The following is a 27,952-nucleotide window of genomic DNA, read 5'->3' on the forward strand; positions in this document are numbered from 1 at the left end:
GTGTAATGCTGTGTGTGTGTATGATGTACGTGTGTGTGCAGCCTCGTCTCCCTGCTTCAAGCCCAGCACCTTGAGGACCGACAGACAGCTGCAGTTTGTTCCTGTTAACCTGCACGCTCAGAGGATGCAGGTGACCAGCCCCGGGAACACAGGTCTGTGTGTCAGCATGACCCAGTGCTCACTATACCCACTGGGACTGGAGCACCTATCAACTGTCCCCTTCTCCTACCCCCTGCTGTGTGTGTGTGTGTGTGTGTGTGTGTGTGCAGGTGTGTGGTATGAGGTGATCACTGTAGGAGCAGCAGCTGATCACTCTCAGGGTTTCAAACATGGAGGACTACAGAGACTCCTCTCAGCCAGGAGGTGAGGGGGGGTGAGGGGGGGGTGAGGGGGGGGTGAGGGGGGGTGAGGGGGGGGTGAGGGGGGGGGTGAGGGGGGGGTGAGGGGGGGGGTGAGGGGGGGGTGAGGGGGGGTGAGGGGGGGGGTGAGGGGGGGTGGTGAACAGTGGGGTGGTGAACAGTGGGGTTAGTCAGGAATTATAAATCCTCCTGTGTGTGATCCACAACCTCTGCCCTGTGGGATTATAGAAGAGGACCACCTTTAACCTGCTTTCTCCCTCCCTCTGTCTGTCTCTCTCTTTCATTCTCTCTCTCTTGATCCCTTACTCTCTCTCTCTCTCTCTCTCTCTCTCTCTCTCTGTCTCTCTCTCCTTCCCTCCCTCCCTCTCTCTCCCTCTCTCTTTCATTCTCTCTCTCTCTTGATCCCTTACTCTCTCTCTCTCTCTCTCTCTCTCTCTCTCTCTCTCTGTCTCTCTCTCCTTCCCTCCCTCCCTCTCTCTCCCTCTCTCTTTCATTCTCTCTCTCTCTTGATCCCTTACTCTCTCTCTCTCTCTCTCTCTCTCTCTCTCTCTCTGTCTCTCTCTCCTTCCCTCCCTCTCTCTCCCTCTCTCTTTCATTCTCTCTCTCTCTCTCTTGATCCCTTACTCTCTCTCTCTCTCTCTCTCTCTCTCTCTCTCTCTCTCTCTCTGTCTCTCTCCCTCTCTCTTTCATTCTCTCTCTCTCTCTCTTGATCCCTTACTCTCTCTCTCTCTCTCTCTCTCTCTCTCTCTCTCTCTCTCTCTCTCTCTCTCTCTCTCCTCTCTCTCCCTCTCTCTTTCATTCTCTCTCTCTCTTGATCCCTTACTCTCTCTCTCTCTCTCTCTCTCTCTCTCTCTCTCTCTCTCTCTCTCTTCTCATTCTCTCTCTCTCTCTCTCTCTCTCTCTCTCTCTCTCTCTCTCTCTCTCTCTCTGTCTCTCTCCCTCTCTCTCTCTCTCTCTTTCATTCTCTCTCTCTCTCTCTTGATCCCTTACTCTCTCTCTCTCTCTCTCTCTCTCTCTCTCTCTCTCTCTCTCCTCCTCCCTCCCTCTCTCTCCCTCTCTCTTTCATTCTCTCTCTCTCTTGATCCCTTACTCTCTCTCTCTCTCTTTATCTATCAATCCATCCCCCCAGTGTGGGTGTGTGTGTGTCCTCAGAGCAGAGCTCCAGAGCCAGGGAGCTGCTGGGCAGTGTGGCCCAGCTGAGGCCTCTCCTCTGTGGGCAGGCTGAGGAGCTGCTGCAGGCCTCCCTGGAGCTCTGCTCCTCCCTGCTGCTACGCGCTCTGGACAGGCTGGCAGCCACGGTACACACACACACACACACACACGCACATGCACACACACACACACATACATGCACACACACACACACACACTCAGCACACACAGTCAGACAAAACCACCTCTTTCTTTGTGTTTGCAGACAGGACACTTTGTCCACGTCCTCAAAGACGATCTGGTACGAAGCTCCATATTGGCTCTCCACACCACTAGCCCCGCCCACCCCAGTGATGGCCATGCCTCCGTCACCACCGGCAACGGCACTCTTAACAGGCACTATTCCAATCAAGTAGCAGCGCCATCGCTATCGCTACGGCAACGGGACTCTACCTACCAAGACATGGAGTACGATGAGGAGGAGTGGGCAAGTTGGCGTGTCTGTGTGTGTGTGTGCGTGTAAGACAGATTTTGGTCTAATGTTCCTGTGTGTGTGCGTGTGTGTGTGTAGGACAGAGTGGGGGGCTAATGTTCCTGTGTGTGTGTGTGTGTGTGTAGGACAGAGTGTGGGCTAATGTTCCTGTGTGTGTGTGTGTGTGTAGGACAGTGTGTGGGCTAATGTTGCAAAGAGTCTGAACTGCATCGTGGCGATGGTGGACAGACTGCAGGAAAGAGATCACACGCCACAGGAAGTGACATCAGAGGGGTCAACTGACAACACAAAGAATACCGGTACACACAAACACACCTTCACACACACAGAGCCTCCCAACACCGTACACACACAGACTCACCCCCCCCCCCCCCCACGCCCCCCCAGGCTGGCGGGACCAGCTGCTCCCCCTGGTGGTCACCCTGCAGGACTGTGTGGGCGAGGCGGAGGCGTGGGTGCGGCCTGCTGTGACAGCCTTCCTCCTGCAGGGGGAGCAGCGTTGCTGCCCTGGAGCCTCCATCACCCAGCGCAGAGACGCTGTGTTCAGCCAGGCGGTCAGTCACCGGGGGGGGGGAGAGACAGTGTGTGTGTGTGTTCTTATGCCTCCACATGCTACTTCAGCTGACATCCCTGTTGTGTGTGTGTGTGTGTGTGTGTAGCTGTCTGCCCTTGTGTGTGGGGTGTGTATGCGTGTATATTCAGGTCTGCAGGATCAGCTGTTTCTGCAGCAGCTCCACCTGCTGGGGGTGCTGGTCCAGTACGAGGGACTGCTGAGCACCTACGGTACCACACACACACACTCACACACACACACACACACACACACACTCACACACCGTACATACCCAGGTGTCCTAGCGTAGTGTGTGTGTGTGTGTGTGTGTGTGTGTGTGTGTGTGCAGGAGACGAGCAGGGGATCCTGGAGGATATGGAGGTGGGAGTGATGGATCTGAACAGAGTGTCCTTCATCCTCAGCCTGGCCACGAGTGACCTGCCCTGCAGCCTGCAGCCCTGCCTGTCCTCACCCCGGTACACACTCACACTCACACACACACGCACACACACACACACTCACACACACACACACACACTCACACACACTCACACACACACACTCCTTTCCTGCTGAATGCTCTGCGTCTTCAGGGGGAATGACATCGTTATCCAGGTTCCGTTGCCCCCGGATGCGTTTGCGGCGTTGCCGTGGGAACTCAGAGATGGGCAGTTGGTGAGAGTTCATCCTGTGTTCTTCAACATAGGAATCAACCAGCAACAGAGTCTGGCTGAAAGGTACACACCAAACACCACACACACACCACACACACACACCACACACCACACACACATCCTCTTGACGTATGGGCTGTAGTGGTTAGAGAATATGATTAGAGATCACAGGTTCAAATCCTTCCAGAGTACCTCACCTTGGATGAGTCAATAGTGACTTAAGTACTTCTGTGTGTGTGTGTGTGTGTGTGTGTGCAGGTTTGGAGACAGCTCCGTTCAGGACAGGATTAACCAGAGGAGCTTTGAGCTTCTGAAGGTCTACTACAACACTCTGAAGAAAACACTGCCCTCTGTCTGTACGTACACACTCACACACACACACACACTCACACACACTCTCACACTCACACTCACACTCACACTCGCACTCACACAGGTGTGTGTGTTGATGGTCTGTGTGCTGTGCAGGTGGTGTAGAGGTGGAGGAGGGGCTGGTGTCTCTGCAGGTCAGCCTGCAGAGCAGGACCAGAAAGAACACAGATGTACTCTGGCTGGCAGCTCAGGTGAGGTGTGTGTGTGTGTGTGTGCGTGCGTGCGTGTGTGGTGTGCGTGTGTTTGTGTTTGTCTTGTTTACCTAAGTGAAACTTGAAAAACTAGACCTTGTGGATCCTTTTTGCTGCCCCAGAACAAATGTTTTTTAATGGGGTTTAGGGTTAGTGTTGGAGTTAAAGTTACATTAGGGTTAGGGTTAGTGTTGGAGTTAAAGTTACATTAGGGTTAGGGTTAAAGATAACACCATTTTTGGTTAGGAGTGAATAAAATAATACTAATTGTGTGTGTGTCTCTGTATGTGTGTGTGTCTCTGTATGTGTGTGTGTCTTTGTGTGTGTGTTTGTCTCTGGATGTGTGTGTGTCTCTGTGTGTGTAGGTGTGTAGGGCTCTGAGGGGGGTCAGGTTGACCAGCTGTAAGAGTGCTAAGGACCGCACCTCCATGTCTGTCACCCTGGAGCAGGTCAGGGTGCTCAGCCAGCAGCACAACCTCAGCCCCCAACACTTCCCCCGCGCACTGGACTGCATGAGAAGGTGTGTGTGTGTGTGGGTGTGTGTGTGTGTGTGGGTCTTTTGCACTGCTTCTCTGATTTCTGCTTTCTGTTTCATTACAACTAACCCTAACCTCTCCTCTCTCTCCTTTCCTTTCCCTTTCACTCTTTCCTTCTCTCTCTCTCACTTTTTCTCTCTTTCCTTCTCTCTCTCTCACTCTTTCTCTCTTTCCTTCTCTCTCTCTCACTCTTTCTCTCTTTCCTTCTCTCTCTCTCACTCTTTCACTCTTTCCTTCTCTCTCTCTCACTGTTTCTCTCTTTCCTTCTCTTTCTCTCTCTCTTTCTCTCTTTCCTTCTCTCTCTCTCACTCTTTCTCTCTTTCCTTCTCTCTCTCTCACTCTTTCACTCTTTCCTTCTCTCTCTCTCTCTCTCTCTCTCTCTCTCTCTCTCTCTCTCTCTCTCTCTCTCTCTCTCTCACTCTCTCTCTAACCCTCCCCCCCTCTCAGTGCCCGTCAGGGTTGGGGTCAGATGGCTCCTGGGGGGTGTGGGGGGTGTGTCCAGGGCCAGGCCCCGCCCCCCTCCCTGGCGGTGCTTCTAGTCTCTGCCCACCTGCTGGTGGTTTGGCTCCTCCTCCTCAGCCTGGTGCTGCTGGCACGGCCCCTCTAACACTCTGAGTGTGTGTGTGTATCTGTGTGTTTACAGTCTGTGTGTGTATCTGTGTGTTTACAGTCTGTGTGTATCTGTGTGTGTTTGTGTTTATAGTCTGTATGTGTGTGTGTTTATAGTCTGTGTGTGTGTGTGTGTGAGCAGGGAGGGCTGCAGGATGGAGAACGTGCAGAAGAATATCTGCAGCAGGAAGTACGCCTTCAACAGGGTTCAGCTGCTCACCTTCCCCAGACTGTACCGCCCCCCAGAGGGCACCTACGGAAGGGCGGGGTCCTAGGGGGGGGGGGGAGAGAGAGAGAGAGAGAGAGAGAGAGAGAGAGAGAGAGAGAGAGAGAGAGAGAGAGAGAGAGAGAGAGAGAGAGAGAGAGAGAGAGAGAGGGGAATGACAGGAAGTGTGTAAATGTAGACTCCTGCCAGCTCTCCTATGAACATGTGACCTAATCTGTGCTTTTGTAAAATGTCTCGTGTGTGTTAGCCTTCTGGACCTTGTAAATATGTTTTACCCCAAATAAAAAAATACATAATAAAAAAATCCAACAAACTGATTTGAGACTTCCCCACACACATACTCCAATTGTTGTTATGTATTTATTCATGAATATCCCCGTTTTGATACATTGAGTCATTGATTACATGTATTAATTCATTACATTATACATTCTGGTTTGGATACATGTCCTAAACATGCCACACCGCTAGATGGCGGATCCCTGGAATCCGCCTCCTCGGTCTGCACACCGTTCCCCTGTCCCAGCCAAAACAAGCCCCACAGACAAGCGGACATATCTGACCAGCTCGCAATAATTCAAGCCAGCAACTTTTACAAACGACACTTTCCTATTGACGTTCACGTTTTTGCAACGGTTTAAGGACGGTGTCATGGTCGGAGCAGGCGGTGTTTTCCGGGCCGCGGTAGCTACGGTCTCGTAGATTCAGGAGTTTTTGGAAATGGCTTCGAGCTGCAACGCAACGTAGACGGACAGCGCACAAAGGGAGCTCGCAGGGCGCACAGCGCTAGCTATACATCCGCTATGGAGTAGGCGGTGCCGTTAGCCGTGCTGCTCCAGGGCCGTTCCACCGACCGAATCTCACCGAGCAGAGCCATGGCCGTGTCGCTGATGCAGGCGTGCCGCAGCCTGGCCTTGTCAACCTGGCTCGTCTCCTTCTGCTTCGTCCATCTGCTATGTCTGGATTTCACCGTGGCCGAGCGCGAGGAGTGGTACACGGCGTTTGTAAACATCAGCTACATGGACCCCGCGACCGCGGAGGCACGGTCTGAGAAAACGGAGTGCGGACGCTACGGGGAACACTCTTTAAAACGTGACGCCCGCGGAGTGGTTGTGCTACCGGCTGTCCCGCACGACAGACAAGCCTGCGACCCCAACACCCGGTTCTCGGTGCCCGCTCACACCAGTTCGTGGATCGCTTTGATATCTCACGGTAACTGCTCGTACAAGGAGAAGATCCGCCACGCTGCAAGTCAGAACGCGTCTGCCATCGTCATATTCAACGTTGGATCCACTAACGTCAACGACACGATCACCATGCCCCACTCAGGTGAGCCCCCCTGCCCCTCTCAGGTGAGCCCCCCTGCCCCTCTCAGGTGAGCCACCCTGCCCCTCTCAGGTGAGCCCCCCTGCCCCTCTCAGGTGAGCCCCCCTGCCCCTCTCAGGTGAGCCCCCATGCCCCTCTCAGGTGAGCCCCCCTGCCCCTCTCAGGTGAGCCCCCATGCCCCTCTCAGGTGAGCCCCCCTGCCCCTCTCAGGTGAGCCACCGTCAGGACAATCACATGGGATATGCAGATGGACCTAGCTAGCTATCAGTGTGTGTCACATTGATCAGGGGTATATTTTTAGGCATGGTGATTGATCTGCGGGTCGCAGTCAGACCATTGGCTGATGTGTGTGTGTGTGTGTGTGTGTGTGTGTGTAATAACAGTGTAGGGTTGCTAGGTGCACACCTGGAACATTCCTGGCACAGTTCCCAGCATTCCAGAACATTCTCAGGGAATTTCACAACCAGGCCAATCCCGGCTTTGTCGCCAGGCTGCTACCACGGCAACCATGAAGCGCACACACACACTTTCCCCTTTGTGCTCTGTTCTAGAGTTCTAGAAGACCTGTCTGGCTGTCGAGTCTGGAGAGGTGTGTGTGTGTGTGTGTGTGTGTGAGTGAGTTGTGTTTATACCCAGTCAGGCCTGAGGCACACACTTTCATTCTGCACTCTCACATACACTCTCAAACCCTTCCTCTCTCTCCCCCCTCTCTCTCTGCAGGGATGGGGGACGTGGTAGCCATCATGATCCCGGAGCCTAAAGGTCGCGAGGTCGCCGCCCTGCTGGAGCGCAACGTCTCGGTAACCATGCACATCACCATAGGAACGCGTAACCTGCAGAAGTACGTGAGCAGGACGTCGGTGGTGTTCGTGTCCATCTCGTTCATCGTGCTGATGATCATCTCCCTCGCCTGGCTCGTCTTCTACTACATCCAGAGGTTCAGATACGCCAACGCTCGCGACCGCAACCAGGTACACGCACACACACACAGCAGGTACACACACACACAGCAGGTACACACACACACACACACAGCAGGTACACACACACACACACAGCAGGTACACACACACACACACACAGCAGGTACACACACACACACACACAGCAGGTACACACACACACAGCAGGTACACACACACACACACACAGCAGGTACACACACGCACACACACAGCAGGTACACACACACACAGCAGGTACACGCACACACAACAGGTACACACACACAGCAGGTACACACACGCACACACACAGCAGGTACACACACACACAGCAGGTACACACACACACAAAGGTACACACACACACACACACAGCAGGTACACACACGCACACACACAGCAGGTACACACACACACAGCAGGTACACACGTACACACACACAGCAGGTACACACACACACACACACACAGCAGGTACACACACACACAGCAGGTACACACACACAGCAGGTACAAACACACACACACACACAGCAGGTACACACACACACACAGCAGGTACACACAAACACACAGGAGGTACACACACACACACAGCAGGTACACACACACACACATAGCAGGTACACACACACACACAGCAGGTACACACACACACACACACACAGCAGGTACACACACACACACACAGCAGGTACACACACACACACACACACAGCAGGTACACACACACACACAAACACAGCAGGTACACACACACACACATACACAGCAGGTACACACACACACACACACAGTTCAGATTGACCCTTGTCTGCCTCTCTACCCCCCCCCCTCCAGAGACGCCTTGGGGATGCAGCTAAGAAGGCCATCAGTAAACTGCAGATACGCACCATCAGGAAGGGAGACCAGGTACGAACCAGCACACACACACCCGGTAGGACCCCTTAACCAGCACACACACCAGGTAGGACCCCCTAACCAGCACACACACCAGGTAGGACCCCCTAACCAGCACACACACACACACACACACCAGGTAGGACCCCCTAACCAGCACACACACACACACCAGGTAGGACCCCTTAACCAGCACACACACCCGGTAGGACCCCCTAACCAGCACACACACACACACACCAGGTAGGACCCCCTAACCAGCACACACACACACACCAGGTAGGACCCCTTAACCAGCACACACACCCGGTAGGACCCCCTAACCAGCACACACACACACACACCAGGTAGGACCCCCTAACCAGCACACACACACACACACACACCAGGTAGGACCCCCTAACCAGCACACACACACACACACACACACACCAGGTAGGACCCCCTAACCAGCACACACACACACACACCAGGTAGGACCCCCTAACCAGCACACACACACACACACCAGGTAGGACCCCCTAACCAGCACACACACACACACACACACACCAGGTAGGACCCCCTAACCAGCACACACACACACACACACCAGGTAGGACCCCCTAACCAGCACACACACACGCTGTGTATGATGTGTGTGTGTGTTCTAGGAGACGGATCCAGACTTTGATAACTGTGCCGTGTGCATCGAGGGTTACAAGCCCAACGACGTGGTCAGAGTTCTGCCCTGCAGGTAAAAGTTCTCAACGTTCTCCTTAGAACCGCCATGGAGAACCCTGGAATCACCTGCTCTCTCTCTCCCTGTCTCTCTCCTCCCTCTCTCTCCCTGTCTCTCTCTCCCTGATTCTCTCTCCCCCCTGTCTCCCCCCTGTCTCTCTCCCCCCTCTCTCCCTGTCTTTCTCTCCCCCTGTCTCTCTCCCCCCTGTCTCTCTCCCCCCTCTCTCTCCCCCCTGTCTCTCTCTCCCCCCTGTCTCTCTCTCCCCCTGTCTCTCCCTGTCTCTCTCCCCCCTGTCTCTCTCTCCCCCCTGTCTTTCTCTCCCTGTCTCTCTCTCTCCCCCTTTTTCTCCCTGTGTCTCTCGCCCCTCCAGACATGTGTTCCACAGGGGCTGTGTGGACCCCTGGCTGCAGGACCACCGTACCTGCCCCATGTGCAAGATGAACATCCTGAAGGCCCTGGGCATCGCTGTGAGTCACACTGGAGTCACATAGGAGTCAGATCGGGGGACGAGAGTCATGTAAATAAATCACCTCCCCTCTTCCCCCCTCCCTCTCCTCCTCCCACAGTTGAATGCAGACTGCCTGGACGACCTCCCCCAGGAGTACGAGGCCTCCCTGGGGGGGGTGGGGGGGCTGGCGCTGGAGGTGCTGGTGTCGGGGGGTTCCAGCGAGGGGGCCCTGGGCGAGGGGGCCCTGGGCGAGGGGGAGGGGGGGGTTTTGGACCCGGGGATGAGGAGGATGGAGCTGCCCCAGGACTATCATGACCCTGATACTCTGAGGGAGTCACCTGTCACCGCCACCACTGACACACACACAGGTAACACACACACACACAGGTAACACACACACACACACACACAGGTAACACACACACACAAGTAACACACACTCACAGGTAACACACACACAGGTAACACACATCTAACACACAGCTATCTTAAACACAGCTGTTGGTACAACCCTCTCTCTACCTGTATAAGACTCCTCCTCTTGCTCCGCCCCCTAGGTGAGCTCCAGCCAATGGCCAGCAGTGCTTCCCTGGCCTCCCTGGTGATCGCCGTGGAAACAGGCCTGTCGGACGAGGAGCTGTCTTTGGGGCCGCCCCTCCTTGGAGAGAAGTCCTGAGGGGGGGGCTGGTCCTGAGGGGGGGGGCTGGTCCTGAGGGGGGGGGGCTGGTCCTGAGGGGGGGGCTGGTCCTGAGGGGGGGGCTGGTCCTGAGGGGGGGGGGCTGGTCCTGAGGGGGGGGGGCTGGTCCTGAGGGGGGGGCTGGTCCTGAGGGGGGGGGGCTGGTCCTGAGGGGGGGGGCTGGTCCTGAGGGGGGGGGCTGGTCCTGAGGGGGGGGCTGGCCAGGCCAGAGAGAGACAGGAACAGACTGTTGACATGAACATGCTTACCTGAGACCTGACCTCACCTGGCTGGATGTTGGAGGAGATCATCTAGGCTGACCCTGTCAGACTCACCTGGATGGAGGTCTGGAACACAGACTCACCTGGATGGGGGTCTGGAACACAGACTCACCTGGATGGAGGTCTGGAACACAGACTCACCTGGATGGAGGTCTGGAACACAGACTCACCTGGATGGAGGTCTGGAACACAGACTCACCTGGATGGGGGTCTGGAACACAGACTCACCTGGATGGGGGTCTGGAACACAGACTCACCTGGATGGGGGTCTGGAACACAGACTCACCTGGATGGAGGTCTGGAACACAGACTCACCTGGATGGAGGTCTGGAACACAGACTCACCTGGATGGAGGTCTGGAACACAGACTCACCTGGATGGGGGTCTGGAACACAGACTCACCTGGATGGGGGTCTGGAACACAGACTCACCTGGATGGAGGTCTGGAACACAGACTCACCTGGACACACTGACAGGAGTTTCACCTGATCTAATCGAATACCAAACTCGAACTGCATTCCTTTTTTGGCCTGGACTTTTATTGTGAAAAGGGTGCTAAGGACTCTGGGAGATGTAGTACAAAGTGCCAGGCTGACATCTTTTTCTTTTCTTCCTGTGTTTTTGACCTAGAAATGGACTGTAACATTGTAACAGTGTACCACATGGTGTTGTCATGGTTACGCACCAGTGTTGTTTTGAACAACAGTATTTTCTGGTTTATATGTGAATATTAACCTAGATCCTATATCTATACCATGTATTTAAAAATGTTTTTTTCTTTTCCTCTTTTGCCTCCCTGTCTGTGAGTGATGGTTGCCTTGTTTGTTAGTGTGACAGAAGTGCGTCCTTGTTTGTTAGTGTGACAGAAGTGCGTCCTTGTTTGTTAGTGTGACAGAAGTGCGTCCTTGTTTGTTAGTGTGACAGAAGTGCGTCTGTAGCTGTGAATGAAATGCCTTTTTATACAGGCAGCTCTGTAGATAGCCCCTGGTGACAATCACAAAACATTCTAGGGTCCTCGACATGGCGATTTGTAACTTGTATAAGTGTTCTGACCAATAGGATATGGTTACCATAGCAGTATCTGTCAGTGACCAATCAGGAGCCAGCTGGGGCCTCAGATGTTCAGAAGCCAACCAACATGGTAGTGTGGAATATTGTGGGTGGAGACACAGTTCCCACAACCAATCATGAGGTAGCCTAGGCAGAGATTAGAATCGTGAGGTGTTCTGTGTTAGGTTGAGCCAACAGGAAGTGGCTTGTTTTTATCTTTTGTAACAGGAAGGTTACAGACAAGTAGTAGAGCCTAACCAACATCTTAACACAAACAGAGAGAGGGGGGAGGGAAGGAGTTGTCTACTATTTTGATATCAGAGGATTAGAATGTTTATTTTTGTAATCCCACTGAGTGTTATATGATGAACCTGATCCCTCCTGATTAGGAGTGCTGGTTATTTGATGAACCTGATCCCTCCTGATTAGGAGTGCTGGTTATTTGATGAACCTGATCCCTCCTGATTAGGAGTGCTGGTTATTTGATGAACCTGATCCCTCCTGATTAGGAGTGCTGGTTATTTGATGAACCTGATCCCTCCTGATTAGGAGTGCTGGTTATTTGATGAACCTGATCCCTCCTGATTAGGAGTGCTGGTTATTTGATGAACCTGATCCCTCCTGATTAGGAGTGCTGGTTATTTGATGAACCTGATCCCTCCTGATTAGGAGTGCTGGTTATTTGATGAACCTGATCCCTCCTGATTAGGAGTGCTGGTTATTTGATGAACCTGATCCCTCCTGATTAGGAGTGCTGGTTATTTGATGAACCTGATCCCTCCTGATTAGGAGTGCTGGTTATTTGATGAACCTGATCCCTCCTGATTAGGAGTGCTGGTTATTTGATGAACCTGATCCCTCCTGATTAGGAGTGCTGGTTATTTGATGAACCTGATCCCTCCTGATTAGGAGTGCTGGTTATTTGATGAACCTGATCCCTCCTGATTAGGAGTGCTGGTTATTTGATGAACCTGATCCCTCCTGATTAGGAGTGCTGGTTATTTGATGAACCTGATCCCTCCTGATTAGGAGTGCTGGTTATTTGATGAACCTGATCCCTCCTGATTAGGAGTGCTGGTTATTTGTGACTGTTCCGCCCACCCCACCCCCCCCACCCGCCCCAGCAGAGTTGATCAGATGGTACAGAACTTCCTGATCCTAACTTCCTGTAGGACGGAGGCTGACTTCCTGTGGACGGAGGCTGACTTGCCTTGGCAGAACTGTAGGACGTAGGAGCCTCCTAGCATCCCTCTAAGCTGCCAGGACCTGCAGTAATGATGTCCTCTGAGCTGCCAGGACCTGCAGTAATGATGTCCTCTGAGCTGCCAGGACCTGCTGTAATGATGTCCTCTGAGCTGCCAGGACCTGCAGTAATGATGTCCTCTGAGCTGCCAGGACCTGCAGTAATGATGTCCTCTGAGCTGCCAGGACCTGCAGTAATGATGTCCTCTGAGCTGCCAGGACCTGCAGTAATGATGTCCTCTGAGCTGCCAGGACCTGCAGTAATGATGTCCTCTGAGCTGCCAGGACCTGCAGTAATGATGTCCTCTGAGCTGCCAGGACCTGCAGTAATGATGTCCTCTGAGCTGCCAGGACCTGCAGTAATGATGTCCTCTGAGCTGCCAGGACCTGCAGTAATGATGTCCTCTGAGCTGCCAGGACCTGCAGTAATGATGTCCTCTGAGCTGCCAGGACCTGCAGTAATGATGTCCTCTGAGCTGCCAGGACCTGCAGTAATGATGTCCTCTGAGCTGCCAGGACCTGCAGTAATGATGTCCTCTGAGCTGCCAGGACCTGCAGTAATGATGTCCTCTGAGCTGCCAGGACCTGCAGTAATGATGTCCTCTGAGCTGCCAGGACCTGCAGTAATGATGTCCTCTGAGCTGCCAGGACCTGCAGTAATGATGTCCTCTGAGCTGCCAGGACCTGCAGTAATGATGTCCTCTGAGCTGCCAGGACCTGCAGTAATGATGTCCTCTGAGCTGCCAGGACCTGCAGTAATGATGTCCTCTAAGCTGCTTGTTGCATGTTACTCTATTTCAGCTCCTGCTTTTTGTTCACATCTCCTCTCTGATTGGTTCCTGTGATGCACTTTATGAGAAGGTACGTTTGTATTAAGAGCAGCTCGGGTGAATGAGGTTAGTTTTAAATTGTACTTTTTTTTATGTTTACGGCACAAGTCCAAAAGAGAGAAACTCCACCCACCTGTGCTGCACTGGGCTGGAAAACATGGTTATTATGGGAGTCATTGTCGTGACAACGGCCCCATTTGGATGTGTCAGGAACCATGGTAACCAGCCAGTGTGGGGTTGGTTTTCTATGGTCTTGAGGATAACCAGACGTATGACTGTCCTGTGAACACACACACCTTGGTGAACACACACACACACACACCCTGGTGAAAACACACACACACACCTTGGTAAACACACACACACACCTTGGTGAACACACACACCTTGGTGAACACACACACACACACACCTTGGTGAACACACCCTGGTGAACACACACACACACACACACCCTGGTGAACACACACACCTTGGTGAACACACACACACACACCCTGGTGAACACACACACACCCTGGTGAACACACACACCCTGGTGAACACACACACACACCCTGGTGAACACACACACACACCCTGGCGAACACACACACACACACACCCTGGTGAACACAGCAGGCGTGATAGCAGTGTTCAATATGTTGCACGTGTTGTCCGTCAGCTTGACTCTGAGTTTCAATAAACTTAATTGCAAGTTTTTTTTTTTTTTTTTACAAAACCTCTTCTCATTATTGACTTGCTAGCACATCCTAAAAGAGTCACTACACACCCTAGTTTCAACCCTCTCCAGCACTGTCATGTTTTCAAAACTATTTTGGTGAAATGTTGTAGGAGTTTTCATAAAGGATCATTTTGGTTGTGAGTGATGCACGAACACAGACAGTCACATGGTTTTTGTGTTTAGTTACTCTGATGTTGGATGAGTTTGTGGATGCATCAACAAACAGACAGATTTAAAACATCTTTATTATCTTCTGGTATTCTACATGTCACATCAGGTCAGGGTTCTAGAGTGTGTGAGTGAGTCAGAAGAAAACACTTAGTATATATGGTACAAAACAACTGAGACTAGCAAACACACATTCTATTTGGAACCATTCAATAATCCTATTCTCTAAACTTTCCAGGGTTTCTTGTGTGTGAGGCTGGGGAGAGGGGAGGCTTGGGGGGAGGGGGGGTGGAGGCTGGAGAGGCAGGTGGTGGAGGCTGGAGAGAGGTGGTGGAGGCTGGAGAGAGGGGGTGGAGGCTGGAGAGAGGGGGTGGAGGCTGGGGAGAGGTGGTGGAGGCTGGAGAGAGGGGGTGGAGGCTGGAGAGAGGTGGTGGAGGCTGGAGAGAGGGGGTGGAGGCTGGAGAGAGGGGGTGGAGGCTGGAGAGAGGTGGAGGAGGCTGGGGAGAGGTGGAGGAGGTGATGAAACAGGGGCGTTCATCGTGTAAAGGGATAGGAGGCACTGGACCAAAGAAGGGTAAGAAGAGGAGGATTAGCTTGTTAGTTTGTCAGTATGAAAGCCAGCTTTTAAGTATGATAACTTGTCTGTACAAAAGCATATTAGCTTGTCAGTACAATAGAATGTTACCATGATAGCATGTTAGCCTGTTAGCATGTTAGCCTGGTTTCTGTCCAGGTGTCTTTCACCTCTTGGTGTCTCCCCTCGCCTCAGCAAACTTGTGTCTGAACAGGTAACTAGCGAGAGCATCCGCCACCTGCAACACACACACACACACATTCAGTGTGAGGGTGAATCTCTCTCACACACACACACACACACACACATTCAGTGTGAGGGTGAATCTCTCACACACACACACACACATTCAGTGTGAGGGTGAATCTCTCACACACACACACATTCAGTGTGAGGGTGAATCTCTCACACACACACACACACATTCAGTGTGAGGGTGAATCTCTCTCACACACACACTAACACAACGATGAAGGTGATGCTTCCCACCAGCGGTCCATGCATTTGGACCTGCCCTCTAAACAATGCCAGAGACATTTTTTGTATTATTATTAAAAGTTCACACTGATTAATATGCATGAGTAAGTAAATGTTTTGATTTCAATAGCAATGAATATGACGAAAGGTAATTACGATATTAATAATGCTCTTTTAATAGTCTATATATCCCTTTATATGTACCGATGTAAGGTGCATAGCAAAATTATAAACTGATCTAGCATAATAAATATATTTAAAATCATAACACCACAATAAAACTTGTAGTCACTCTGGCCCATGTAATTTTCTGTTACAGACTGACCTGGCCCCACATTAAAGAAAGAGAAAATGATCTGGCCCTCGCAGAAAAAAGTATGCCGACCCCTGCTTTACACAGTCAGTGTGAGGCCCTGCTTTACACAGTCAGTGTGAGGCCCTGCTTTACACAGTCAGTGTGAGGCCCTGCTTTACACAGTCAGTGTGGGGCCCTGCTTTACACAGTCAGTGTGAGGCCCTGCTTTACACAGTCAGTGTGAGGCCCTGCTTTACACAGTCAGTGTGAGGCCCTGCTTTACACAGTCAGTGTGAGGCCCTGCTTTACACAGTCAGTGTGAGGCCCTGCTTTACACAGTCAGTGTGAGGCCCTGCTTTACACAGTCAGTGTGAGGCCCTGCTTTACACAGTCAGTGTGAGGCCCTGCTTTACACAGTCAGATGTAGGTGATGTCATACTTTTTCTGGTGTGTCTTCATGCACTGCATGGCCACAATGGGGCAGCACCTGCATCATGAATTTACCTGGAAGAACAAGACACCCGATCAAAAATGTTCTCTTTCTCAATCTATATCTCTATTTTCCTCTCTCTCTCTCTCTCTCTCTCTCTCTCTCTCTCTCTCTCTCTCTCTCTCTCTCTCTCTCTCTCTCTCTCTCTCTCCCTCTCTCTCTCTCCCTCCCTCCCTCTCTCTCTCTCTCTCTCTCTCTCTCTCTCTCTCTCTCTCTCTCTCCCTCCCTCCCTCCCTCCCTCTCTCTCTCTCCATCTCTCTCCGTCTCTTCCCTCCCCCCCTCCCTCCCTCTCTCCCCCTCCCTCCCTTCCTCCTCAGTCTCTCCCCTCCCCCAGTTGTCAGCTGTGGGAGCTCTTGACTGACAAAACCAGGTGTCCCTCAACACTGCCTTACTGCCCAAGGGTGTGTGTCTGTGTGTGTCTGTGGGTGTTTGTGTGTGTTTGTGGGTGTGTGTCTGTGTGTCAAACTGCTTTCAGAAACAGTCTTACCTTGCATTTGGCCTATAGTGAGGGACCTGTCCAACCTATTTACACCTACACACACACACGCACAAACACATACACACGGTTAATGAACCAATCAGCTATTTCAACCTGATCCATGCTATCTTGTCATGTAACCAGTTAATCATATAAACCACCACTACCTGAAAGCTACAGAGTGTGTGTGTGTGTACCTGACAACAACAGAGTGTGTGAGTGTGTGTGTGTGTACCTGACAGCAGCAGAGTGTGTGAGTGTGTGTGTGTACCTGACAGCAGCAGAGTGTGTGTGTGTCTGTACCTGACAACAACAGAGTGTGTGTGTGTGTGTGTGTGTGTGTACCTGACAACAACAGAGTGTGTGTGTGTGTGTGTGTGTACCTGACAACAACAGGGTGTGTGAGTGTGTGTGTGTGTGTACCTGACAGCAGCAGTAGCTTGGGCAGGTTGCATCCTAGGAATATGTTGGAGATGCCTCTGAACCAGCCATCCCAGTACTTCTCTGCTTTAGACAGGTCAATACGCCAGCGATACACTCCTGCCTGACGCACACACCACACACATACCGGACACACACAAAATTAGGACCCTTAGTGTATGGCGTGTGTGTGTGTGTGTGTGTGTTCTCCTACCTCTGCCTCAGGTACCTCAGCAGCTGTCTTCTCTTTGATCTGGTTCTGATCCGGAACTTCCTGGTTGCCCTCAACAACCACCTCACTCACAAGACTGGGTTCTGATTGGTCACTCTCGGACACCTCACACCTGGGAGAGGACAGGAGAGACCATGAGAGTGTGTGGAGAGAGAGAGACAGAGAGACCATGACAGTGTTTGGAGAGAGACAGACAGAGAGACCATGACAGTGTGTGGAGAGAGAGAGACAGACAGACACAGACACAGACACTGGCACAGACACAGACAGAGACAGACAAACAGAGATAGACAGACAGACAGACAGACAGACAGACAGACACAGACACAGACAGACAGACAGACAGACAGACAGACACAGACACAGACACAGACACAGACACAGACACAGACAGACAGACAGACAGACAGACAGACACAGACAGACACAGACAGACACAGACACAGACACAGACACAGACACAGACAGACAGACACAGACACAGACACAGACACAGACACAGACAGACAGACACAGAGACAGACAGAGACAGACAGAGACAGACAGACAGACAGACAGACAGACAGACACAGACAGACACAGACAGACAGACAGACAGACAGACAGACAGACAGACAGACACAGACAGACAGACAGACAGACACAGACAGACAGACAGACAGACACAGACAGACACAGACAGACACAGGCAGACACAGACAGACACAGACAGACAGATAGAGACAGACAGACAGACAGACAGACAGACAGACAGATAGAGACAGACAGACAGACAGACAGACAGACAGATAGAGACAGACAGACAGACACAGACAGACAGACAGACACAGACAGACACAGACAGACACAGACAGACAGATAGAGACAGACAGACAGACAGACAGACAGACAGATAGAGACAGACAGACAGACAGTACCTCTTCACCTGTCCCACCACTGATACCCTGGCTGACTCCAGGTTCCTGATCTGACCACTCTTCACCCTGACACACACACACACACACAGAAGCTAGCTGTCATGATCATGTTCTGTAAGACGGCAAAACATATGAAATGTGAGAAGGTAAGAGGAGGGTGGAGGAGGGCGGAAGAGGGGGGAGGAGGGCGGGGTAGGGGGGAGGAGGGCGGAAGAGGGGGGAGGAGGGCGGGGTAGGGGGGAGGAGGGCGGAAGAGGGGGGAGGAGGGCGGAGCAGGGGGGATGAGGAGGGCAGAGGGGGGAGGAGGAGGGGGGTGGAGGAGGGTGGAGGAGGGCGGAAGAGGGGGGAGGAGGAGGGCGGAGGAGGGGGAAGGAGGGCGGAGGAGGGCGGAGGAGGGTGGAGGAGGGAGAGGGAGGAGGGCGGAGGAGGGCGGAGGAGGGTGGAGGAGGGGGGAGGAGGAGGGGGGAGGAGTGGGGAGGAGGAGGGCAGTGAGCTTACGTCCACTCCACGGCCTCGTCCACAGATGAGAAGGACTTGGGTCGTCCCTTCAGAAAGTTCTGCATGGTGTGCAACAGCTCCATAGCACTGCCTGGGGGGGCAGTACACACACTCAGTAAAGTGGTAAAAGTTGAAGTAAGACAGATAATACTTTTTCAATCAAGTTAAGTAAAGCAGTGTGGACTTTGATAGTAAGTAAAAAGTAACCATTACTACTACCTGTTTTAGTGTCTCGCTAGTAACTGGACCTCACATTATATAAAAACATCAAAAAAAGCAATCTAAAATATTTTTTTTACCTTTTGAAACATTTTTTTGAAAACTTTTTTTCAAAAACTTTTGAAATCATTTTATAAACGTTTTTTTTTTACTTTTTGAATATTTTCTTAACCTTTGGAGAAAAAAAAAAGTCGGAAATATTTTTTCAAAACGTCTTGAAAATAAATGTTGAATAATTTGATAAACGTTTTAATTTTCAAAACGTTATTTTCAAAATTCCTTTCCAAAAATATTTTTTAAAAACATATTTTCAAAAATATTTTTTTAAAACATATTTTCAAAAATATTTTTCAACCTTTTGAGTACAGATATTTGAAGTAAAAAGTGAAAATAAAAAATTGTCAGAAAAATAAAATACTGATACCACATTTTTTTACTTAAGTACAGATATTAAGTATTTGTAGTTTTTGACTTCCCATCTCTACTCCACACACACTCAACACCCCCTCCACCTTCCAAACACACACACAATACACCCCCCCCACCTTTCACACACACACACACACACACACTACCGCCCCCACCTTCCACACACAAACACTCAACACCCCCCCACCTTCCAAACACACACACAATACCCCCCCCCACCTTCCACACACACACACACACACTACCGCCCCCACCTTCCACACACACACACTACCCCCCCACCTTCCACACACACACTCACTACCCCCCCCCCCTCACCTTCCACCACGTCTATGGCCACCAGCCCCACGGTGGAGGAGAGGAGCATGCTGCTGGCCGTGTGCACCGCGATGGCCCCGCCCACGCCGTGGCCAACCAGCACGATGGGGGGCGGAGCCTCGCCGTAGCATGCCTTCACCACATTGGCTACATCCCTGGGGCAGAGGGGCAAGAGGGACGGGTGAGGAGGAGGGGTGTGTGTGTGTGTGTGCGTGTGTGTGTGTGCGTGTGTGTGTGTGCGTGTGTGTGTGTGTACCTGGACATGGTCTGAGTGGAGAGGTCATCTGAATGAAGCACCTGAGAGGCACCTGAGAGAGGGGGGGAGGGGGAGAGGAGAGAGAGGGGGGAGAGACTGTGAGCGTGTGCAGAGAGCACCAGAGTGTTTGAGGGTGACCTTTAACCTGTGACCTCACCGTGACCCCTGAGGTCCATGGCCAGCACCCTGCAGGTCACCCTCCTGGAGATGGCAGTCTACATCAACAACAACAACAGCAGGTTAGTGCATACTGTACTGCATGCTATGAAGAGCAGGTGTACTCTGTGTGTGTGTGTGTGTGTGCTGACCGAGCAGACAGCCCAGGACAGGGCGGAGTACCCCCCCCCGTGCAGGAGCACCAGCAGGGGGCCGTCGGAGCCGCTCCTGTAGACGCGGAACACGTCCTCCGCTACGCTCACATCCTGCTGCTGCTCAAAGTACTGGCTCCATGGCAACGCAGAGAAGACCAGCGGGCAGCTCACGCCACTGCAACACACCCCATTCACCACACACACACACACCATACACCACACACACACACACCCACCACACACACACCACACCCACCACACACACCACACACACACCACACACACACCACACACACCACACACACCACACACACCACACACACACACACCACACACACCACGCACACACACCAGACACACACACCACACACACACCACACACACACACACACCACACACACACCACACACACCACACACACCACACACACCACACACACACACACCACACACACCACACCACACACACCACGCACACACACCAGACACACACACCACACACACACCACACACACACACACACCACACACACACCACACACACCACACACACACACACCACACACACCACACCACACACACCACGCACACCCACCAGACACACCACACACACACCATACACACACACCATACACAGATACACACATCATACACATACACACATATATACACACACCACACACAAATGCACACACACCATATAGCCCATACTCACAGACACACACACACACAGAGAGAGAGAGAGATGACCGGTCATCGCAGAGAAACAACTCTCCAGCGTTCTAGAACGCTGGCCGTTGTCTGGGTTCTAGAACGTTCCCTCGGCCGGCGTTTCAGTGGATACTGACTTCTCCGCGTCCCATTTCTCCTCCCACATCTTGGGCAGGGGGCAAGTGTCGCTGGCAGGAGGAGTGTGTGAGGCCTCGGGGTGTGAGGCCTCGGGGTGTGAGGCTGGGCCGCCCAGAGAGAGGCTCTCCTGTCCAGGTCCGTGTTCCTCCATCTGCTCTGTGCTGTGTGGCCCCCGGCCCTCACACCTAAATACCCCCCCAACATCTACCCCCCCGGAGGGACAAGGGCTGGACAGGTGGTGGTGACAGGTGTCAGTAGAGATATCGCAGCCTATTGGCTCATGGTGTGGGTGGGCGTGGCCAAGCTGCTGACCAAGGGTGTGATGAGGGGAGGGAATGATCACACACACACATGCACACACACACTATTGTTTTATCTCAGGTGCTGGTGACAAACAACTTGAGTTTCTCTGGCAACCATTGCAGGGTTATATAGCCTATGTATGTTTTGTATATGGGCGTATCTAGCCCTTTTGGGGGGGGCTGGAGCCCCAACAAAAGTTTCATAAGCCCCCCAAATTTGTCTTTAAAAAAAAGAAAAAAAACGTGTACTTTTTTTTCTTCATATTTTAAATTTAAATTGTTTAATTTCTCTTCCTAAAGCCCACTAGGTAACCCATAGGAGGACACTATTTAAAAGGATATTTTCAAAAATGTATTTTGGGGAACATGCCCCCAGACCCCCCCTCTCTCTACCTCTCTCTACCTCCCCCCCCCTCTCTCTCTCTCTCTCGCTCATCCCCGTTCCTACGCTGCTTGTACGTGCGCCCACTGTCACTACCGAGTCTTAAGCGAGCAGGTCTCACTGAGGAGCACGTTCGCCGCCTTGGATCCGTGTCGGGTGCATAACTCGCTGGCAGAACCGATGGGCTTCCCGACAGTGTGGCCGGAAACTTCTGGTAGGGGAATCGTCTCCCGAAGCACGGTGAGTCAATGCATCCCAGGGTGAACGTCACACGTCAGGAAGGAGCGTAAACATGTTGTTGTTCTGCTCGCAGAGAGGAAAGGAGGAGAGGAGGAGAGGAGGAGAGGAGGAGGAGAGTAGAAGAGTAGAGGCGCTTGCCTGGGGAAAATAGATTTTTCAGGTTATTCTGTGTTTGCCGTGAATGTGAAAGGAGGGGAACTAAAGAAGAGGAGAGGAGAGGGGGAGGGGAAGAGGAGAGAAGATGAGGAGAGGAGAGGGGGAGGGGAGGAGGACTGGTACTTACAATCATGCATCTTCTCACAGCATAGGGTGTGTCTGTGAATGTGTGTGAATGTGTGTATAAGAATGTGTCTGTGTCTTCATGGACATGTTTAGTCGGTGGTTCTGGAGTGTAATCAGTCCACTCTGTGTCCTGCTTCTGTCAGTGTTCTTGTCTTAGGACCAATCATTGAGGGCCAACCTCAGCCAATCCACCAATCAGCTGTCTCGCTTGGCAGTTCTAGAACTCTGGGGACACGATCACTACCATGGAAACCCCGCCGGAGGTTGCTAAGGGGGGGTCGCCCGCCGCGGGAGTGGACGGACCCCTGGTCCGAGTCGATGCCCATGGCCACAGCAGCGGGGGGGCGGAGCCTAGTCTCAGCTTGAACCTCAGGCTCCCGTTTCCCCCCTGTGACCCTCAGGTTACCACGGATACCAGGAAGCCCAACGGCGGCGTCACTTCCTGTATGGGACGGGGGAAACCGGGCGTTGCCATGGAAGCATCGAAGAGGAAGCCCAGGATCCCTGCGTTAGCTTGCTCCCTGAAGCCTGGAGACACACTGCTGTCTCCTTCTGGGACAAGCCCCATAACAAATACACACACTGCCCTTAGCCCCAAAACAAACACACCCACTGCCCTTAGCCCCAAAACAAACACACCCACTGCCCTTAGCACCAAAGCACACACACAAACTGCTGTTAGCCCCAAAGCACACACACACACTGCCCTTAGCCCCAAAACAAACACACCCACTGCCCTTAGCCCCAAAACAAACACACCCACTGCCCTTAGCACCAAAGCACACACACACACTGCTGTTAGCCCCAAAGCACACACACACACTGCCCTTAGCCCCAAAACAAACACACCCACTGCCCTTAGCCCCAAAACAAACAGACCCACTGCCCTTAGCCCCAAAACAAACACACCCACTGCCCTTAGCCCCAAAACAAACACACCCACTGCCCTTAGCCCCAAAACAAACACACCCACTGCCCTTAGCCCCAAAACAAACACACCCACTGCCCTTGGGCCCAAAACAAACACACCCACTGCCCTTAGCCCCAAAACAAACACACCCACTGCCCTTAGCCCCAAAACAAACACACCCACTGCTGTTAGCCCCAAAGCACCCACACAGGGGGAGGGGGGGTGTGGGCAGACCCCCCTCCCCCTTGCCTCCTCCAGCCCCAAGTGCAGGACCACTGTGGCCGTCACCATGAGAGGGACTGAGGCCGCATCCCAGAATACCCCGTCTGCAACCTCCAGCCCGGTCTCCACGGCAGCACCACCCCCGGTGACGACCACGAGGATCATTCCGGAAAACGCTTCTGGCTCAGAATCAAAGATGGCCGCCGGCTTGGAATCAAAGATGGCCGCCTCCTCGGAGGGCGCGTCTGTGGGCGGGGCTGGAGGACCGACGGCATCCCAGAGTGCCGAGGGAGGCGGGAGATCGGAGGAACGTGAACCCCCGCCGAGACACCCTGGTCGCCAGGGAGACATAAATGCCATCGCCACCGGCGGCACGGCGTTGTCAAGGGCAACGGAGGAGAGGAGCGAGAAGCGTGACGAGGAGCGGCCTCCAGGGAGATCCAGGACGAGCAGGGAGACTGGCACCATGACCAGCCCAGAGAGAGAGGCCCCTGCCTGGGGCCGGAGGGGGACGGAGGTGGGGGTGCAGGCCAGCGTGGAGGTGTGTGACAGGGAGACCAACACAGGCCCAACTGCAACTGCAGCCCACTCTGCTCTCACTGGCCTTCCAAGCTGTCACTCAAGCCTGTCCTCCAATCAGGAGACGGGGACAGGAGACAAGGCTTTCAGCCCACCCCTGATCTGTGTTCCTATTGGCCAGCCTCCTTTCCAGCACGTCTGTCAGATAGACATTGAGTTGTGTAGCCAATCAGAGGTCAGTAACCACAAACAGAAGCCAATCAAGAGAGAGACTACCCGGGGCGCTAGTAGGGAGGTGACTCAAGAGCTCTCGAGGCCAAACCGTCAGGGTGGAGAGGAGGAGGAGCAGGAGAAGGAGGAGCAGAAGGAGGAGGTGCAGGAGGTGGTGTGGGATGAGCAGGGGATGACGTGGGAGGTGTATGGTGCGTGTGTGGACCTGGAGTCGCTGGGCGGGGCCATCCAGTCCCACCTGCAGAGCCGCATCCGGGACCAGGAGCTCCGCATACGCACGCTGCGCAAGTCCGTCTCCTCCGAGTCCTCAGCCGGCCGGAGGAAGAAGAGGAGGAGGAAGAAGAGGAGGAACGTGTTCCGCTGCGTGTTCCGTCCCTGCTGCAGGAGAACCTCTGCGTCCGCCTGACCGAGGAACCCAGAACCCAGACCTTCTAGAAGTCTCACTCACTTAGAGCTCTCACTCCTGGGAGTTTTAGAACACACACTGTCACATTTGTGTCTTTAGAAAAAAAATCTTGAATGTACAGAACTTGTATTTGTACTGCTAGAAAACTCTTCTAGAATGTTCTATGTCTGTAATTGTAACACTGTTCAAGAGCTGTAACAGGAACACTGTTCTAGAGCTGTAACAGGAACACTGTTCTGGATCTGTAACAGGAACACTGTTCTAGAGCTGTAACAGGAACACTGTTCTGGATCTGTAACAGGAACACTGTTCTAGAGCTGTAACAGGAACACTGTTCTGGATCTGTAACAGGAACACTGTTCTAGAGCTGTAACAGGAACACTGTTCTAGGTGAAGTAGCTTTGTATGGATATGTTTGTATTCACATGTATTTAACTGGTTTGTTGACAACCTTGTAGCCTCTAACTTCTCACTATATTACCAAGTCATCCACCCATCCTTTTCTCCTTTCCTTTTTGTTGGTTAATATTTGATTTACCCCACAAAGCTTTCAGGCACTTAATGTGAAAGGGTGTGCATGTGAGTGTGTCTGCATGTGAGTGTGTGTGCATGTGAGTGTCTGTGCATGTGAGTGTGTGTGCATGTGAGTGTCTGTGCATGTGAGTGTGTGTGCATGTGAGTGTGTGTGCATGTGAGTGTCTGTGCATGTGAGTGTGTGTGCATGTGAGTGTGTGTGCATGTGAGGGTCTGTGCATGTGAGTGTGTGTGCATGTGAGTGTGTGTGTGGTGTGTGTGCATGTGAGGGTCTGTGCATGTGAGTGTGTGTGTGGTGTGTGTGCATGTGAGTGTCTGTGCATGTGAGTGTGTGTGTGGTGTGTGTGCATGTGAGTGTCTGTGCATGTGAGTGTGTGTGTGGTGTGTGTGTGTGTGTGTGTGCATGTGAGTGTGTGGTGTGTGTGTGTGTGTGTGTGATGCCTACAAGCTGCTGGAACTCTTGTCATAACAGAGATGCGTGTGTAACATTCCTCTCCCCTCTCTCCTCATCCTGTCTTCCTCCTCTCCTCTGCTCCCCCTTCTACCCTCTCTCCTCCCCCAGAGGAAGGCTGTAGTGTGGTTCCCCACCCATCCTGACTGCTGTGCAGTACCTCTGTGGTGCAGGTAGGGGGCACCAGGGCAACAGAGCACCAAGCTTTCTAAAATTATTCCCAGTCTCACCCTCCCTCTCTTTCTTCTCTCTCTTTGTTCTCTCTCTTTCTTCTGTCTCTTTCTACCCTGTGGTCTCACCCTCTATCAGTCTTTGCTTCTAGACAGGGTGAGACAACAGAAAGAGTAGAGAGAGAAGAAAGAGAGGTTCATCTTTATAATTTCTCATCTCATCACATGTCTTCCCTCCCTCCCTCCCTCCCTCCCTCCCTCCCTCCCTCCCTCCCTCCCTCCCTTCCCCCCCTCGTCATGTGTGGACCTGAGCCCAGGGGAAAACATGTCCTACTTTTGTATTAAAGGTAGATGGAAATCAAGTTCAAATTCCCTTCTCTCTCTCTCTCTCTCTCCGTCTCTCTCCCCCTTTTTCTCTGTCTTTCTTTCTCTCCCTCTCTTTTTCTTTCTCTCTCTCTCTTTCTCTCTCTCTCTTTCTCTCTCTCTCTCTCTCCCTCTCTCTCTCCCTCTTTTTCTCTCTCTTTCTTTCTCTCTCTCTCTCTCTCTCTCTCTCTCTCTCTCTCTCTCTCTCTCTCTCCCTCTCTCTCTCCCTCTTTTTCTCTGTCTTTCTTTCTCTCTCTCTCTTTCTTTCTCTCTCTCTCTCTCTCTCTCTCTCTCTCTCTCTCTCTCTCTCTTTCTTTCTCTCTCTCTCTCTCTCTCTCTCTCTCTCTCTCTCTCTCTCTCTCTGTCTCTCTCTCTTTCTCTCTCTCTCTCTCTCTCTCTCTCTCTCTCTCTGTCTCTCTCTCTCTCTCTCTCTCTCTCTCTCTCTCTCTCTCTCTCTCTCTCTCTCTCTCTCTCTCTCTCTCTTTTCTCTGTCTTTCTTTCTCTCTCTCTCTCTCTCTCTCTCTCTCTCTCTCTCTCTCTCTCTCTGTCTCTCTCTCTCTCTCTCTCTTTCTCTCTCTCTCTCTCTCTCTCTCTCTCCCTCTCTCTCTCCCTCTTTTTCTCTGTCTTTCTTTCTCTCTCTCTCTCTCTCTCTCTCTCTCTCTCTCTCTCTCTCTCTCTCTCTGTCTCTCTCTCTCTCTCTCTCTCTCTCTCTCTCTCTCTCTCTCTCTCTCTCTCTCTCTCTCTCTCTCTCTCTCTCTCTCTCTCTCTCTCTCTCTCTCTCTCCCTGATGTCTTGCTTTTTGTTAATAATTGAAAAACATTAAAGTCACTTCACGTCATCTCATGCTGATGTTTTGTTGTTCCAGAAACACAAACGCACGCACACACGCCCCTGGGCGCACATGCACAGTTCCACACTTATGTTGCCCCCTAGCGTTCAGAGGATTAAGGTGTGAGGGAGAGGGATGTTAAAATAGAGGGAGAGTAGACACAGAGAGAGAGTGTCTCCTCCAGTAACGCACCCACACCCCTGCCTTCTATTGGCTGGGGACTTATTCCGTGTACTGGAGGCTGATTGGCCGGTCAACTAAATGTTTAAATACCATCAGCCCAGTTTCACGATTGTACTGGTCTGGCTGGTGAGAAGCAAGCTGGTTACAAGATCTGACAAGCTCTATCTATCCGAAGAAGATCGAAAACAGCGGACGTTAGCGGATACTGTGGTATGAAGGTAAGCTAAATGGGTTAGGGTTAGAGAGGAGAGAGAGGAGTGAGAGAGAGGAGTAGGGTTAGAGAGGAGAGAGAGAGGAGTAGGGTTAGAGAGGAGAGAGAGGAGGGCTGGTGTCAGATAACCGTCCGTCAGAAGTTTGGAACTGATCTACTGATCTACTGATCTACTGATCTACAGATCTACTGATCTACTGATCTACTGATCTACAGATCTACAGATCTACTGATCTACAGATCTACTGATCTACTCCGTGTGGTGGAATGAAATCGCATCAAGTTTAAAATGGTTTCGTCTAACATATAACTTCTGGGTGACAATAGAGTTACTTGGTCTAGTTATGACGTTTTGTTGCTTCCATATCTTGTATGGTCAACTGTGCGTGTGTGTCAGTTTGTGTGTGTGTGTGAAGGGGGATAGTGTTGTAACAGGCAACAATGTGTGTGTGTGTTTATGCAACATAGCAGATAGGTCAGG

The 27,952-nt window shown here is 52.1% G+C and overlaps 4 protein-coding genes across 4 annotated transcripts in view; 3 read left to right on the top strand and 1 right to left on the bottom strand.

The window, feature by feature from the left end:
* Positions 1-5,045, top strand: part of LOC146221582 (type II inositol 3,4-bisphosphate 4-phosphatase-like) — a 10,436-nt gene extending 5,391 nt beyond the window's left edge. The window contains exons 10-22 of the mRNA XM_084690955.1: positions 42-152; positions 270-363; positions 1,489-1,657; positions 1,777-1,998; positions 2,174-2,303; positions 2,392-2,558; positions 2,664-2,787; positions 2,907-3,033; positions 3,151-3,294; positions 3,490-3,587; positions 3,700-3,794; positions 4,160-4,314; positions 4,778-5,045. Coding sequence (XP_084547081.1) covers positions 42-152; positions 270-363; positions 1,489-1,657; positions 1,777-1,998; positions 2,174-2,303; positions 2,392-2,558; positions 2,664-2,787; positions 2,907-3,033; positions 3,151-3,294; positions 3,490-3,587; positions 3,700-3,794; positions 4,160-4,314; positions 4,778-4,937 — 1,796 coding nt within the window. The 3' untranslated portion in view covers positions 4,938-5,045. The remainder of the gene's footprint in view (positions 1-41; positions 153-269; positions 364-1,488; positions 1,658-1,776; positions 1,999-2,173; positions 2,304-2,391; positions 2,559-2,663; positions 2,788-2,906; positions 3,034-3,150; positions 3,295-3,489; positions 3,588-3,699; positions 3,795-4,159; positions 4,315-4,777) is intronic.
* Positions 5,046-5,699: 654 nt separating this feature from the next.
* rnf150b (ring finger protein 150b) lies at positions 5,700-10,200 on the top strand. The gene is made up of 7 exons (XM_084690956.1): positions 5,700-6,494; positions 7,212-7,462; positions 8,276-8,347; positions 8,989-9,071; positions 9,427-9,523; positions 9,623-9,872; positions 10,062-10,200. The coding sequence occupies exons 1-7, from the start codon at positions 6,041-6,043 to the stop codon at positions 10,178-10,180; spliced, it is 1,326 nt and encodes a 441-aa protein (XP_084547082.1). The 5' UTR covers positions 5,700-6,040; the 3' UTR covers positions 10,181-10,200.
* A 4,334-nt stretch (positions 10,201-14,534) lies between these two features.
* On the bottom strand, positions 14,535-21,387 carry LOC146221584 (protein phosphatase methylesterase 1-like). The gene is made up of 13 exons (XM_084692051.1): positions 21,236-21,387; positions 20,387-20,564; positions 20,236-20,293; positions 20,079-20,130; positions 19,823-19,977; positions 18,857-18,947; positions 18,359-18,424; positions 17,424-17,553; positions 17,213-17,333; positions 16,799-16,843; positions 16,261-16,325; positions 15,220-15,287; positions 14,535-15,034 (listed from the first exon to the last, which is right to left on the bottom strand). Exons 1-13 carry the CDS (start codon positions 21,385-21,387, stop codon positions 15,010-15,012), a joined length of 1,206 nt encoding a protein of 401 aa, XP_084548177.1. The 3' UTR covers positions 14,535-15,009.
* Positions 21,388-23,593: 2,206 nt separating this feature from the next.
* On the top strand, positions 23,594-24,730 carry gprin3a (GPRIN family member 3a). Its single transcript, XM_084691946.1, has one exon. The coding sequence runs from the start codon at positions 23,642-23,644 to the stop codon at positions 24,728-24,730; it is 1,089 nt and encodes a 362-aa protein (XP_084548072.1). The 5' UTR covers positions 23,594-23,641.
* The last annotated feature ends 3,222 nt before the right edge of the window (positions 24,731-27,952 follow it).

The sequence above is a fragment of the Hypomesus nipponensis genome, chromosome 25, assembly GCF_054491055.1.
Source record: "Hypomesus nipponensis isolate SF chromosome 25, ASM5449105v1, whole genome shotgun sequence".
Classification (NCBI taxonomy): Eukaryota; Metazoa; Chordata; class Actinopteri; order Osmeriformes; family Osmeridae; genus Hypomesus; species Hypomesus nipponensis.

Bases quoted from the DNA above. Each gene is read 5' to 3' on its own strand.
- rnf150b (XM_084690956.1), top strand. From the start codon at position 6,041: ATGGCCGTGTCGCTGATGCAGGCGTGCCGCAGCCTGGCCTTGTCAACC. The intron at 6,495-7,211 runs GTGAGCCCCCCT...CTCTCTCTGCAG, and splicing joins GATCACCATGCCCCACTCAG to GGATGGGGGACGTGGTAGCC. The intron at 9,524-9,622 runs GTGAGTCACACT...CTCCTCCCACAG, and splicing joins TGAAGGCCCTGGGCATCGCT to TTGAATGCAGACTGCCTGGA.
- LOC146221584 (XM_084692051.1), bottom strand. From the start codon at position 21,387: ATGGAGGAACACGGACCTGGACAGGAGAGCCTCTCTCTGGGCGGCCCA. The intron at 20,294-20,386 runs GTCAGCACACAC...TTGTTGATGTAG, and splicing joins TGTCCTGGGCTGTCTGCTCG to ACTGCCATCTCCAGGAGGGT. The intron at 18,948-19,822 runs GTGAGGGGGGGG...CTGCCCCCCCAG, and splicing joins GGCCATAGACGTGGTGGAAG to GCAGTGCTATGGAGCTGTTG.
- gprin3a (XM_084691946.1), top strand. From the start codon at position 23,642: ATGAGAGGGACTGAGGCCGCATCCCAGAATACCCCGTCTGCAACCTCC.